At 38.6% G+C, this 15,585-nt stretch overlaps 1 protein-coding gene across 1 annotated transcript; it reads left to right on the top strand.

The window, feature by feature from the left end:
* The first annotated feature begins 2,590 nt into the window (after positions 1-2,590).
* Positions 2,591-11,418, top strand: CUNH7orf57 (chromosome unknown C7orf57 homolog). Its single transcript, XM_088534086.1, has 8 exons — positions 2,591-2,803; positions 3,542-3,650; positions 3,781-3,943; positions 8,033-8,133; positions 9,049-9,185; positions 9,261-9,275; positions 10,080-10,165; positions 11,106-11,418. The coding sequence occupies exons 1-7, from the start codon at positions 2,620-2,622 to the stop codon at positions 10,124-10,126; spliced, it is 756 nt and encodes a 251-aa protein (XP_088390212.1). The 5' UTR covers positions 2,591-2,619; the 3' UTR covers positions 10,127-10,165; positions 11,106-11,418.
* Positions 11,419-15,585: the final 4,167 nt, after the last annotated feature.

The following is a 15,585-nucleotide window of genomic DNA, read 5'->3' as shown; positions in this document are numbered from 1 at the left end:
TTCTTAGTCTCCTCAGGCAGCGTTCCAGTCCGAGCGGAGTAAAGGGGGATTAGCCCGTAGACTGACCCAAGAGTTTTTATGGATTCTTCTCTCCTCCTTTTCATCCTGACTACTTTACTTTTAGCTGGAGCTTGAGTGACTAGAGTCATACTTAATATTGTTATTGATCAGTGAAAAAGTTTCTCGCTTTCATTTAAAGGTACCGTTAATTGAAAATCTATAGCGCATGCTCAGTGAGGGGTGGTCCCAACTTTTGGGATGGAGGTGTGTTTTGACATTATAACGAGCAAAGTTCAAGCAAAGTTCATCTGAAAGGAGTGATTTGACACCTTTGCTGGCTCAGCACCGGACATGTTATTGCGTATCTCCCACTGGAGAGCTACTGCGTGGCTTATCAGCAGCCCGGCACAGGGAGTGCAACAGAGTTTGGCCACAGTGTCTTCACTTTCCTCCATCCATCCTCCGTTACTCCCCTTTGCAGCTGCGAGGAGGGCAGATTGTGTTGCGTAGGGAACCGTGGAGGAGCTGAGTCCGTGCCTACCAACCCTCCTGGAAGTGGCAACTGTGTATCACCCCAAGCAAGCTTTTGTAATGCCAAAACTTCGGTTAGGCCCTAGTTTTCCTCTCAGTTGCAACTTTCAAACAATTCTTCCACACCCACGCCAAGCTGCCTTGGTCGGAGGGACCGGACCCGACCGGAGGGGGCGAGGGAGCCGGGCTCGCGGCAGCAGCACCAGCAGCGAACACGGCCGCGCCGCCCGCCGCGGGGCCCGGCCCAGCGCTCCTCCCCGCCGCCTTCCCTGGTGGCGCTGCTGCGTGGCCGCCGCCGCCTGCGTTGCCCGCGGCACCGCCGTCGCCATGGGGACGCGGGCGGTTCGGCGCGCGGAGCCGTTGCGTGTGGAGCGCGGAGCCGTTGCGCGTCCCTGCCTGTCCGGGGCTGGTGCCGCGCGGCGCTGGGGCGGGCGCTGCCCTCGCCGCCTGCCGTGCGCCCGCCGAGGCCCGTGGCCGGGATGAGGAGCGCCGTCGCGGAGCCGCCCCGCAGCCGCCGCCACGCCGCCTGCGGCAAGTACCGCGCCGCCCCCGGCCCCGCGCGTGGGGCTGCTGTGCCCCGTGCTCTCCCTAGGGCAGGTAGCGACGGTGGCCGTTTTCGGGAGACAGCGCCCGGTGTTCCCTGCGCCTGCAACCGTGCCAGGTTGCTCCTAAGAAACCTTTTCCCCATGCACAGCTCCCGGAGTTACGGGCACATTGCGCCCCCGTCAGTGAGTCACTCCGTGGACCTCGGCGCAAGCAGACCTCAGAGACCTCAGGCTGGAGGTTGCTGGGTATCAGGGCCGGGCAAAGTTTGTTGTTTTTTGTAATTCTGGAAACCAAATCTGAGAGGGTTTTGTTGGTGGTGGTGGTGGTAGTTGTGGGGTTTTTTGGGTGGGCTGTGGGGACATCTTAATGACCCAATGTGGAGCTGATTACTTGCCTTTTCTTAGCAGTGGTGGGATAGCCTCATTTTTAAACATTTCTGACGGGTTCCCACCTAACCTACCTCTTTTTTTTAAAGTATTTTCTGAGGTCTAAGCATTTGTGCCATGCCCAAATAATTTTAACACGTCTCTTGTATTTTAAGTTACGTCATTTGTCTGTTTTGCAGAGGTTCACTAGAAGATCATGTGGGAAGAAAATCCATCCTAAAACGCCTTTTATGCTAGTTAAATCCCAGTAGAGTTTAGCTTGTTAGATTGGGTTTACTGATCTCAAAACTTGCAGTCAGTTATTGGCATTTTCCATTGAAATATAAACTCTTCTCAGTCAAGTTACAACTTTTAAAAAACTCTCCTCAGTCTTAAGGTATGAAGTGATTTGGATTTCCAAGATGGTGGTAGCCTAGCAAATTGAATATGAACTTTAGAGATAATTAGGTAGAGTAGAGATAATTAGTCCTGATGGACTAATTAGAAAGTCTAGTGAAAGAAAACAGTCTAATATGTCTTTGCCTCCTGCCACAAAACAAAGTAGGTTTTTCCATTAGTAAGGTTTCAGCGTGGCTTGATAGGATAAGTTACTGTTAATAGGATAAGTACTGTTAATACTTGCACGTATATAACTGTGTGGCAGGTGGGCTCATTTCTGTGAGCTTTCTTTGTGTCTTTCATAGCAAAATTTTTTTTCTTGGCTGATACACTATTTTCACTTTTTTTTTTTTTGAACCCCAGAAGAAAGAGAAAGATTTTTTTTTCTACTAGTGAAGGCTGCAAACAGAAAAATCATAATGCTATTGTTACTCTTCTTAATAGATGAGGAAGAAAGAAAACAGAAGGTAGATGGCTTTATGTAGCTTAGTGCTTTTGGTGTCCTTGGTCTGATTTTCTTCATGAAACTACGTGATCCTGTGTATTAGAATACTTAGAGTGAAAACTTGAAATCTAATTCAAAATTTAAACAAAAGCATTGCTTAACTGCATCTGATCCTCTGAAAGCCTTGTGCACTATCAGCCCCGCACAATAAGTTCAAATGAACTCTCTTCAATCTTGAATAACAAAGTTTGTTACTTTTCTACCAGAGAAGGGATGTTAGCAGCAAAAGTTAAATGCTTTTTTTTCTCTTCTACTGTAGATTGGTACTATCACATGCCATTGAAACAGCCAGAGAAACCGGTGAACTCAGAAATCCCACTTCCTGCAACGTCCCAGATTCCAGGTCTGAGTGACCTTACAGAACCTCATGATGAAAAGATGTTTGGGAGCCGCAGGAAGTGGATCAAAGATACTGATTCAGAATATGTGAAGCTGGCAAAGCAAGGAGGCCGACCTGGTGAACACCTGCTTTTTTTATTATTATTGTTTGTTTGTTTTTCTTCTAGTTTGGTTTGGGGTAGTAAAAGCTTACAGATGTTTCATAAGAATACTCCGGAATTTTGAAAGTTAAACTATGGAAAAAGAGTTATAGATTGAAAAAAGCCAATCTTTGCTGTCTATTTTTAATTTAGCTACTCATTTCCAAAATCTGTGGTCTTGTACTGTCCAATCTACATCTAATCTAATGAGATCAGAACGACAGTTTAGCTACATTATAAAGAAGTCTTTTCAATTGAGATATACTTAAGTAATATTCTGGTAAATATGATCTCATCCCAAAAAGCATTATCAGAAAACTTTACACAGATGTATAAAATGTTTTGTTTGTAATGACATTCAGCACTGTATAGTTCTGTACATGCTCTGGTCTTTTACCAGGATTTTTCATGATTTACGTTACTGTTAAAAAGTGTTAACTCGAATAGGTGGCTTGCACATAAAGTTAGAGTAGAATGACCAATACAGGAAAATAAATTCTCAGGCACTGATATGTCAAAATATTTAAACCAATATACATGGTACAGTTGAAGCATGATGCTGAAAGGTGCTCATCATCCATTTTTATCGAGGAATATGAATAACATTGAATAGAAAAATCTCTCTTCCTGACAAAGCAGCAATCTGAAGATAAAGGTATGCTTTTATTACCAGACAGAAGTCAGACCATTAGCAGCTTTTATCTTTTTATCCTAAGACTTACTGAAGCACCACACTCCTGCTACAAGCAAGTCATCTCCAGTAGCATATGCTGCACCTGACTGGTACTCACACTGCTCTGATCCCTCAACAATCAATGAGCCACAGTAAGTCTGCTGAGATCCCACATAAGTTCTTAGGATTTCTATTCATCCATTGATGTTTCAGATGAATATTTTTAATAAAATGTTTGATAATAATCCATAGTGCCAATAACCATTAAATCTTTGTCTTCAGGAACTATGTTTCTACTATACCAGATTATATGATTCATAAAGAGTTTAAGGCTGGTGATCATCATAGTACTAACTACGAGACAAGAAGAGCACCGTTTGATTTCGATACGAAAAGTGTTTGGCAACGGGATGCTGAAGACAAGGAGAACACAGAGAAAAAAAAGGTATGAATGAGAGACATTTGGCAATGATGCTGCCTGTGTAGAGATTGAGAAGATGTTTCTGATTAACTTCCCTTTAGTAAGGACCAAAAAGTCTATAGTCCAATGCAATTTCTGTATTTCTGAAGCAATTTTCTATATTGAGGTTAGAGAATAATAACAAAATTACATTTTTCCTAAGTGCTCCAGGTAGAGCATATGAGCCAGAAATGCAATTTCCAATCACATTGTATGGTGCATGTGTTTAAGTGTGTATGAAAGTCAATAGTTCTCTGTCTTCTTATCTTTTATTTCCCCCCTGGCAATTTAGTTTATTTTGTCAGTGGAAATCTTGTTCAGTGGTCTTGGAGGAGGAAGAAAGAAGGGGAAAGAAGAAGGAACGGAAGACTGTTCAGAGAAGGGCTTTTGTTTTAGTTTAAGTTTAAAGATGCTCCTGAAAGATACTGCCCTATCAGTCTAAGAAAATGTAGGTAGCACAAAATAAATATAGCATAGGCTGCCGTTAGATAAAAAGGTCTGCGTGATCTCTTGGTTTCGTCCTGGAAACCTGTCTTTCAGCCTCTCTTTCCTCTTCCCATCCTCCCCATTTAGGTGTTTAAGCTTGATAGGTTTTGTTGATGTTGTTTTATTTTTTACCATGCCCTCTAATTTGTGTGCCTCAGTTAATGTAGTTCTTCAGAGCACCCATGGGAAGACTTTTGATATACTTGAACAACAGGAACTATCTTCAACTCAAATAAAAGTGAAAATGCTTGACTTTTTAAGAACATCATTTGCAGACGTAACTAATACAAGTTCAGGTCAATGGCCTACAGAAGTAGGTAGACCTCATTTCTCAGAACAGGCTTGGGAACGTCCTCTTTGTGTAAACAGTCAAACACACAATGTGTGCTTAAGCTATAATTTGCCTGATGTGACTAGGTGAAGCTTTATCTCTGTCAGAATCTTAAAGTACTGATAATAGAAATAAAAATTACTACAGAAACCCTTTACAGGGCTAGAACAGGAGAGAGCTGAATCACTATCCCTCTCTCTTGTAGTTAAGAACCCACTCTCCTTAGTGCTCTGAGTAGTCAAATTTGATTTTGACAAGATTAGATGAAATTCAGGTCTATGTGGTGGCTGTTAAAATGAGATTGAGATCTATCAGAGGTGGAGTTTGACCAACACCTAGTTTCACATACAGTCAGGGTAGGTTCCATTTGTTCTATAGCCACTATATACCCACTTTTTTCTATAAGCTAAGTTTCACCCAAGATGTTAAATACCAAGCCTGCCTCTTTCCGATCAGTTGCCTAAAAAACAGATTATCTGTGGATGATTCTGCCCCTTAGCTCCTTTTCCCCTACCAACATCTCTAAAATGGTTGTCCTCCTTGGTACCTTTCTTCTTGTACTGTCCTGAGAAGTATCACTTACACCTTGAAACATCATATGGGGCTTTTCTTTCACAGCTACTCCTAGTAGTTGTCTCTTGTTATAAGAGGTTTCTATCTTGTGTTTTGTTAAGAGCACTTCCCACAGGAATCTTTCACTCAGGAATCTTTCAGTAAGACAATCGAAGGCAAGTAAGTCCTCCAAACTAGAGAGGTATGATGGGGCAACCACGGAGCAGAATCTCAAAGGATGTCCTTAGGGACAAACACAAAAACATTTAAACCTCTAAGGGTAGCAGTTGTGCTCAGTTCAGTAAACATAGTTCCCAAGTGACTGTTGCTCTGGGTCTTTAAGATTTCATGCCACTCTTCTGAAATACTGAAATCTCCACCACTGCTCATATTAAAAATGTTTCTTATGTCTATAATTCTGCGTGGGAGGACTGGAGACCAGGAGGAAGCCACCATATTGTTCTCTATGCCTCAGCATTGGATCCAGTCTCTTCCTGATGCCTTAATTGCAAGCATTCTTCTTTCCTTGGGGAATTACATGAAGCAGCAAAGAATCGTCAGCATGTGAAGGATTCAACTTTCATCCTTATGCTGAAGTGACAAGTTACTAGCCCAAATGGAAACATCCTTTAGCGTACAGACCAAGTGGACCCTCCAGGGTGGGCTGAAAATGCTGAGAGAGACTGGCTACGTATAGGTGGGAGATCAGCTACAGGCAGTATCAGGGTTTCTGCCAGACCTGGGGATTCTTTCTGCTGCACTACTAACACTACTCCCTTGTGTGTGGAATCCTGTATCCTAGACAGTTGCATTGGAATTCACTTTTTTTGTTCAAGGATGCTTTTTTTTTCAGCAGTTGAAAGGAGGAACTTCTTAGACAGCGGTACTATTCATGTCCTAACAGTCAACATGCTTCTAGTAGTAGTGTGGGAAGTTCCCTGTTCATCATAGAATTCACCTTTCATTGCTGTTTTCGCTTTTTAATTGCTATCCTCCTGGGGACACAGGAAATACAAAACTAGATTGTATTATTAAAACTATTCCCAGCTCTGCCACTAGTCTGCTCCATTGGCTTGTGCAAGACACCTCATCTTGCTATATAAACAGAAGTAATAATATCAGAAGTAATACAAAACAGAGATAATGATAGGATTGCTTTTGTAAGGTGTCATGTATTTTTGCAACGCATACCTAGGTATATACTTATTGTCTCTCAGTAAGTGCCAAGTAATTTCATCTGGGTTTTGGTCTTGCTTTTTCTGCCCAGAAATTTTACGAGACCTGTGATGAATGGGCCTTTAGTTTCTATAGGAAATGTTTCAAAGCCTAGCGCTAAGAACTGCATCTGCTCCTTAATTCTGTAGTGTATTTTTATTTTTATCTGCTTTGGAATTTTCTTTTATTGATGTTTTCCTGTGAAATGTTTTATAATGTCTGCAATCCAATTACAGTTGCTCATTATGCATCTAACTTTTGTGCTCTGTTCCTGTATTTTTTAATCTGGTTAATGATATTGTGGTATGTGAGTCCGCTTAGGTTCAGGGTATCTTTATGCCTAATGTACTTTTTATAGCAATATAGCACTTCTAGTTATGCTTCTGATTTCTTCCTTTTAAGTTACTTGCCATCAGTATCTTTTTGTGCTATGGGGTGCTCTCCTGTTTCAGATGTTTAAAAGATAAAATGGTCAAAATAGTACTAATAAAACAATATAATATAGAAAAGGGTTTAAAAACACTTCATAGCATCTTCATTTTTTTCTTTTTTTATTAATTAAGGAAGGTGTAGGTAGCCTTTAACAACTTCGTGATTTACTTTAAACCTCAAATTTCTTCTCAATTATTTATGAAAAATATCTGGTATTAGTCGGGGATATTTTGTTTAACATTTTTGTTTGAAGGAAGTCTCACCCTTCAATAGTCATTGATGAGTGTTAAAACAGCTTTAGTAGCTGTTTAGAAAACAGCTTTCTGATGTTTCTCCATTACTTTTCAATTTTCTAACTTTCACTCCTAGACCTTGTAATGCCATTTTACTAGTTTCCTAGGTGCCTTCGTATCTGTTTACCTTATTGGGATCTTTCACTATAATCAAAGAAGTGAAATCTATAACTGCTAGTCAACACTGGGTTTCTTAACCTGTCCTTAACATCTAAAAAGATGATAAAAGTAATATTTAGTAACATATACTTCCATTGTAGGCTTTCCCTATATATCTGTGTTTGTTGGAATCTCAAACCCCAAATGAATGTAGTCCTATAGCTTTATTATTACATGGGTTATGGTTGCTTTTTACCCAAAAAGGTTGCTGTAATTAAACAAAATTTCTGATCATATTGACTTCAGAAAGACCAGAGTGTTTTCAGAGTTTGCATATGGACAACTGAGCCAAGATGAGAAGTTGCAATTGCTAAATTTGAATTCGAAACATAATTTTGAGAAGAAGCCTACAGCAAGAAAAAGGTCATGAATGACCATAGTCTAAATTATTGCTGGACAGACAGCAGACAGCTGATCTCATCTCAAATAAAGAAGTGCTGTATTACCTTTTAGTATTGCCTTATATTCTTACATGTCTACTGCTAGAAATAATATTCCTAAAATGGTAACACTGAAAGATTCTTAGCCTCTAATATGGCTCTTTCCACACCTCTTACTCATTTTTATCATAACTTACTTTACTAAATTAAGGTTTCTGTAACACAGGTAAAGCTTCCAGCTATAAATCCTAAATATCAAAGCAAAATTCAGAATGTTTCTACAAACAAGGAATTCAGTGGGAAAAATAAGCTTACCTTTCCACCTATGTAAGTCATATATTTATTAAATTCTTTAAATTCCTAATTCTGCAGCCATTTGTGCATATTAGTAATCCTATGAAATTGTATAGATCTAGATCTGTGAATGTATTTATGGAATTTGTGTGTCCTTATTGCCATTAAGCATGGTATCATCTGGAGTACTGAAATGGTTTTATAAACAACAGATATAACAGGCCTTCAGCTTACCTGGCAAAGATACTAAATAGGACTTGGCTTTATGAAAAGTAAGCATACAGTTGTATGGTAGAACTTCATGCAACTCAGTGTTTTTATCATATTCTAAATTGGTTTTGTTGTTCTCAATACCAGTAAACAGGTACCAACTGCTGTAAACTACGCTCAAAGACATAAGTGTGACATTTAAAAAAATCATATTAACTATTACCTAGCATAAGGTGAGGTACAACAAAAACATCTGGTAGTGAACACCTGGAAGATATAACATTTCTCTAAGCAAATGATTACACCATCAAGCTGTGTGCAACACTGTGTGCAAATTTTAAGTCTTACAAATATATTATACATGGACATCAGTAATCTCAGTTTGGTTTAGAAATGTGTTAATTTAGAAATGTGTTAGTGTAAACTAAGTGATTAAATTTGGAGATAAAATACCATCCACATAGCATTATAACAATACTATTATCAGTCCTTTTTACTCTCTCATTCTTCATTGAACTTCTTTATTTTTTCTAAGACCATAATTCTGTAATTATTATACATGTAAAATTCCAATAAAATGCGTGAAAGCATGACTCTCCTTATATAAAATTATACAACTGTGTTTTGTGAATCTGATCTAGATATGGTGTTTTTTTTATTAGATCGTTTATATATTGGTTTATATATTATATGATGTATTTATGCTTTTCCTCCCGATGTATTTTGTTGGCTTTACAGGCCTGCCCAGAGAAATGGTGAAGCAGTAAACTTCAGCAAATTAATTAGCAATGGTTATGGAGCTGACTGGATTCAGCAGCACACTGAAAGAGAAAAAAAGGTTCAACAAACATCAGAAAATAGTGAGGAGTTGAAAGGTATTTTTTTTTGGTCTTACATTATTATTAAGAATGAATATATCTATAGTGAAGAATGCTTTGTCTTCTTTGCAGAGCCTCTTTCTCCAGGTGAGTATACGAAGGAAGCAGGAGACCAAAAACCAAAGTGATGTTTTACCATTCAAAGGAAAACCTGCTACAAAACTAAAGGATGATCCTAGATTTTCTCTGAACCTGAAATAGGGCATCTAATCTGAGAAACTGCTCTTCAAAATCAGCTTCAGGATCCAATCTCTGATCATGCAGAAGATGCTGCCTTAAGAGAAATGAAGACTTTGTAGGTCAATCCAGAAATGCTTTTCCTTAACATGAATGAAGAAATTAGGACTCCTCTTTTGCCTTCAGAACCTATTTAACATTCTAGTGCACTGAAATTTCTCTTAATTAGATTCTCATTTTTGAAGCAAACCATTTGGGATTTGCCAAGCCTCCAAATAGGTTCACGTGGTTGTTGCTGATTTATTTAATGTGACATTTGGAAACAATGAAAACTGGAGATTTTTCAGGGTAATAGTTAAATTGGTTTGGTTATATCACTGAAGCAAAAACAGATAATGAAATGATGGGCAGACTGTGAATATTGGTGAAAAATGAATATGCTACATAGTTTGATATACAGATGCATTGTATTTTTGAAAACCTTTTCCTTCCCAAACTGCTAAAACAACATGTTTTTTTTTTTGTACTCTTCTGTCAACCACAGCTATTCAACCTGAGATGCATTATGTATCTCAGTGTTTAAAAAAGACAAAAAATTATTGCCCTGATCAGTGTCGTACTTGATACAGTTTTGACTTTAGCCTCTTCATGTGTTCAGGTGTGTGCTGAAGGCAGTGCTTGCACTTTCCTCAAGTTTTTCTTTCTTTTTTGCAGATTCAGAACCGTCACAGCCTGAAACAGCACCTGCAAGCAATGAGTGAATGCCACAGCTCCAGGAATGCTCCAGACTATTCGGAAAAGTAAAGCATCATAGGGTTTAGCTTTTGAAGTCCACTATTTATTTGCTAGATTGCATTTATCTGATAAGATTACATTTCTAGTTGAACTGCTCCTTTCTTGAGCGTTTCATCTCTGAACTTCATTGAGGCTCCGTCTCTGGAGATCTCCAAGGGCTGCCTGGACGCAGCCCTGTGCCACGTGCTCTAGGTGACCCTGCGTGTGCAAGGGGTTGGACTAGATGATCCCTGGAGGTCCCATCCAACCTTAAGGATTCTATGATTCTATGATTGTGCTTGATTACAGCAAGTTGTAAAGCATAGGCAACAGCTGTCAGTGTGTACACTTACACTTTTTCTTCATATAGTTTCAAGGAGCAAAACTGAAGTTATCTCTAATACGAGACTAATGCTCCTTTGCTGTTGTCACATAGGATTACCCTGTTGCTGCTCATCTGTACTATACATGAGTACTGTATCAGTATAGTTGATGAAAAACTTGCTGATTTGGATATAATTGTACTCATCATCTATCTCATAAAGATGAAGTGGAACTGTTTGGGACTAACTCTCATAGAAACTGATAAACTACTGAAACTGATAAAGCTACCTTGGGTAGAAAATGAAATCCTTCACTGGAAAGGTGGCATCTTAGTCCCCAAAGTAGATTTAGACCAGATACTCAGCTTGCATGATTCTTTCACTACACCTGCTGCATAAGAACTGGGCATAGTGTTTGGAATTAATGTATAACAATTATTTTGATATTCTGAAAGTTAGACACTGACATTTTAATGTTTACTCTTTTATCTATTTGAATGAGGAATTATCCCTGAAATCCTGTGAAAATAGAAATATTTTAAAGCCTGTTAAAATTCATCCATTTTCTAATAAGATTTGTTTATACTCAAAAAGTGAAGTTTTTAATAAATGAAATTGGTAATTTGGTAATTTTTCTTTTCAGAGTATGCTCTAAATACAGTCTACACCTTTGAATCCAGAGCTGAAGATTTTAATGTATTATTGAATCTGCATTTCTACAAACAGAATGTTAAGAGAGCTTGATTAAGCAATACATTTTTATTACAGTTTTGTTATGAAAATTGATTGGAAATGTATAAATCTGTTGCTAATCCTAAACCCCCAAAATTTCAGTGAAAGCTGATGCGAGTTTTACCATTGATAAAAAAGAGCCAGTATCTGAGTCTTTGCCATTCATTTTAACCAATAATTCAAGTGTATGAGTTGCATTTACAAAAATAAAGGGCTAAAACATATGGCAATGGCTAATGTGTGTTATTGATTAATCAGTACGTTTTTCCAAATATGAATAAATTTTAAATTGCATCAAGTGGTATCTGAGTAAGAAAATACAAAGAAATATTAACTGAAGTGAATTTCCCTTTAAAACCCTTAATTTTGGTTTGAAAGCAATGCTTATGATGAAATCTAATTCTCTAGGAGAGCTAAAACTGGAGTTTCTACTATTAGAACCTGATCAGTAGAAGAACTGTCATTATGGGGCAGCATTAAATAATATGTTTGTATGACAAAAGCGTATATTTATAACAGACAAATTGTTGATATTCACAGGATTTCAGCTATCAAATTTCAAAGTTAATGCAGTTAGCAGCAGTAGCTCTACAATATTTTCAGGTAAAATAAGTACCATTTTACGAGTTCTTCAGAATTACCCAGTCATATGAACCTCTCAAAGAATTCAGCTATGTTTTTGGTACAGTCTTTGGATAAGATTATAACATTTATTACTAAATGTCGTAGAGTCCTGTAGAGAGTGGGAATTGCTCTTCTGCTCAACAATGGTGAACTGCAACAGTAAAATGAGGGTTTACTGGAGCTTACTTAAATGTCATTTACTATAAGCAGTATTTTTTAGTCCCTTCTTATCTTCTGAAAATACAGAAGTACTTCCTGGGATATTTTACTGTAGGAAACACTGCTCCCTATTGCATGTTTTATTGATAAAAAGCAAAAGAGAAGTAAGTAGATGATGATAAAACTCCAGAGTTACATTGATTAAGACCACCATTTTTTTTTCATCAACTGAGTAGTAGGGGGTTTTTTTGTACTCTTAGATGTGTATAGAATCCATTTCTGTTTTTTTTTTTGTTTTGTTTTTGACTTGTCTTTAAGGTGTTCAGTACAAATTTATCAAAGAAGTTGAAGACAGTAATACTATGAAACAATAACAACACAAGTATTTAATTTTTTTTAAGTGTATGGCTCATTAATTCACACGGATCTAAAGGTGCATACTGTGTCAAAGTTGACTAAATCTGTTCCATAAAACATGATTTCTTATGTAGGTGTAACTCATAATTACTTCATAACTACTGCATAATACTGCTTATCTCCTGAGGAAAAAAATAATAATCCTGTTTTGTTATTTGTTTTTCTCAGGGTTTCCCAAACCAATTTTATTACTTTGAATTGTTTCATGATGAAATGCTCTTTGCTTCTGAACTCTTCCTCCATTTTGGAATTCTTATCCAAAGATGTTCGATTTTTGTTCCGTTTTCCTTTCTCTGAATTGTTAGAGAAAGGAAAACTGAGGTCTTAACTTGGACACTCATTACTGTTATCTTGCTTTACTATAGAAGTGATCTTAGTTCTTTTTTCTTTATTGTGTGGGCTTTCAGTGCACCATATCAGATTTCAACAATTGTCTCTCTTTTTTGCTTGATTCACCACTACTTACAGCCTACATGGCATTCCTCAAATTCTTAAAAGTTTGCTTGAAGTGACATTAATATATATTCAGTTTTTCTTAGTCAAGCCAAGGAGAGGTTTGATCTGAACTGTTAGCCAGCTGAGTCTTCATGCATTGAGTTTGAACACCATGAGATAGAACATTAACAACCTGAAGTGCTGCTTCAGGCTTTCCAGATTTCTCATTATAAGAGCACACAGAGAACCTTGGAATTTGTGTTTTTGTGGTCAGAATTAGAGAGCTACAGGAGAAGTGTTAGATAACAGTTGAGCGAAAGACATCAAACCAGAGTAGCTTATAAAAAAAAAAAAAAAAAAAAAAAAAAAGAAGCTTTAAAGCTTTAGGATGGAAATATTTTGCTTAAGTTGGCCTTATCCCAATAATTGTCTTTTGTTTTATGTACTTTTGAGTCTATGTGGTCATGGAATTGACAAGATTTTTAAACTTGTCAGCAGTTCCAAATCAAAAGTACTGGAAGCTGCTGGATCTACAAAACTCTTGATTTTGTTGGTATTGTTGTTTTGTTTTGTTTTCAGAGAGCACTAAAGTGAAAAGCTTCTAGCCTTTCTCATTTTAAATGCTTAAGCATTTATTTAGTTGTATTGTGTTTCATCTCTGAACCAAATAGCTTTAAATAGTAAATGAAATTATTATTTTTTTGGTATGGTTGTTTTGCAAGCCCATACCAAAAACCAAACTGCAGTTCAGTTTATAATTTACGTCCAAGCCTACTTAATATGCAAGTATCTTTAAAATAGAATTCCAGATACAGATTAATAAATAATTTGAAAGTTTATTTACCTAAGAATAATTTTCTTTTTATATTTCATTTAATTGCAGCAAAGCTGAATACTTTACAGTTTGACTGTTTGACTGTACTGTTTGACAGTTTGACTGAATGTCCTTTATCACTTATACCTTGCTAAAACAGAATTAAATATAAATGTCTTTTCAAAAATCGAGGGCTTAGATACATTAATTTTCTCTGCATAGCAATCTAAGCAAAATAGATTGAATTTGTCGATCCATTTCTTTAGCATCTAAAACATCATTGAATGTGTAGATTTGAGTAAGCAAAGAATGTAGAATGTAGGCTGAGGCTCTCTTTTTCTGTAAACAATAGTGTGGTATTCTAGTTTTGCAGTTGAGGGATGTGTGTGTATATACACATACGTATATCATGTAGTTATTTTGTAACAGCTTGTATACAAGAGAAATAAAGCTATAAAGGTCAGGTCTTTTTGCTTTCCTATTAATAATTTTAATGATACTAAACAACCTAAATGACTAGAGATTATATGAGTGTCTGAACGGAATTAATTGGTCAATTGACAATAAGAATTTTTGTGATGATCAAGAAGGGTCATTCCTTGAGGTATAAAAGACAGCTTTACTTTCCATAGATGCAAATTTCCACCCATGCAAAATAAAAACCTAAAAGGTAGGACAAACTGAAATTTTTGAAATTTCTTTTTGCTATAATGACAGCATGCACTGGTGTGTTTTTCACCTTTCCAAAATAACATTTTTGAACATACTTTGTGCTTTTACTAAATTATCTCTTTTCTAGTAATATAAAATGGATATAAAAGGACAAAGATAGTTATAAAAGCAAGAAGCTTAAAACCAAATTAAATTTTAATGTTTCCTAGAAGTGATTGAGAGCAAGGATTACTACAGTACTAGACTCAGAAATATATTATTTATTAAACCTTTCAGTCAGAGTATCTATGGTAACCTGATTGTACTTCATTTACAAATTAAGTCGTTTACACTGATGATTCTCCAAGCAGTTGAATGACAAACTTCTTGAAACGCAAAGCAGGTTTTTCAGCGGGCCCTGAGAGGAAGGGGTAATTATAAGTATTTAAAGGAACTGTTTCTTCCACAAAATTATTTGGGGTGAGATTAAAAAAAAAAAAAAAAAGAAAGAAAAAATAGGAGATTTGATGCTAAATGTCCCAGTACATGTGTTTGTGATAAATATATCAGTGTTGGGACTCTGTTGTGTTTGTTTGCCTCCAGATGTATAAATGCGAAGTACCTTGCGGGAAATGAAATTTTAGTCATCCTGTCCCCCGAGAATTCCCCACACGACAAACTGCCGCGCGGTTCCCGCGGGAAGCGCGACTTGCAGCCAAACACGCACAGCCCCGGAGCGGCGCCACCCGCCCCGGGCGCGTTCCCGCCCTCAGGGCCGCGGCGCGAGCGGCTCCGTGACCGCGGCGGGAGGCGGCGCCCGGGCCGCCCCGGCTCGAGCCCCTCCGCGCCCGCCACGGGCGCGCGGCCCCGCGGGCCTTGGCGCGGGCAGAGGCGCTGCAGGCGAGCGCGCACTTGCGTTTCCCGCCGCGCTCCTCCTCCCTCCTCCCCGGCTCGCTCCCTCCCCGCGCGGGCGGGTGAGCGGGGCGGGCGCTGCGCCCGGGTGCGTCTGGAGGCAGCACCTCGTGCTCGGCTGGGGCTAGGGGGGGCGCGGGGGCGTGTAGTCAGTGTGTGCTCAGGCACTGAGGTTGGTGGCTTGGTACGAGCTTTGTCTGTGAGCCGCCACCTACGTGCTGCAAGGGTCTGAACTGCCTCACGCTCCTCACGCTTTCTCTTTCCCTTTCCCCACCCTCTCCCTTTTTTTTTTTTTCTTGCCCAGACATCTCCTGCTGAGATCTCGCTCTTGGAGAGAGTACGCTGGACCCGCGGACTGCCAGAACTCGGTGCTACTCTC

Source organism: Tinamus guttatus, unplaced genomic scaffold (genome assembly GCF_059628265.1).
Source record: "Tinamus guttatus ecotype Peru unplaced genomic scaffold, ASM5962826v1 Tinamus_guttatus_pri_ptg000535l, whole genome shotgun sequence".
NCBI classification, from domain to species: Eukaryota; Metazoa; Chordata; class Aves; order Tinamiformes; family Tinamidae; genus Tinamus; species Tinamus guttatus.
This window is presented reverse-complemented; position numbering and strand designations above follow the sequence as displayed.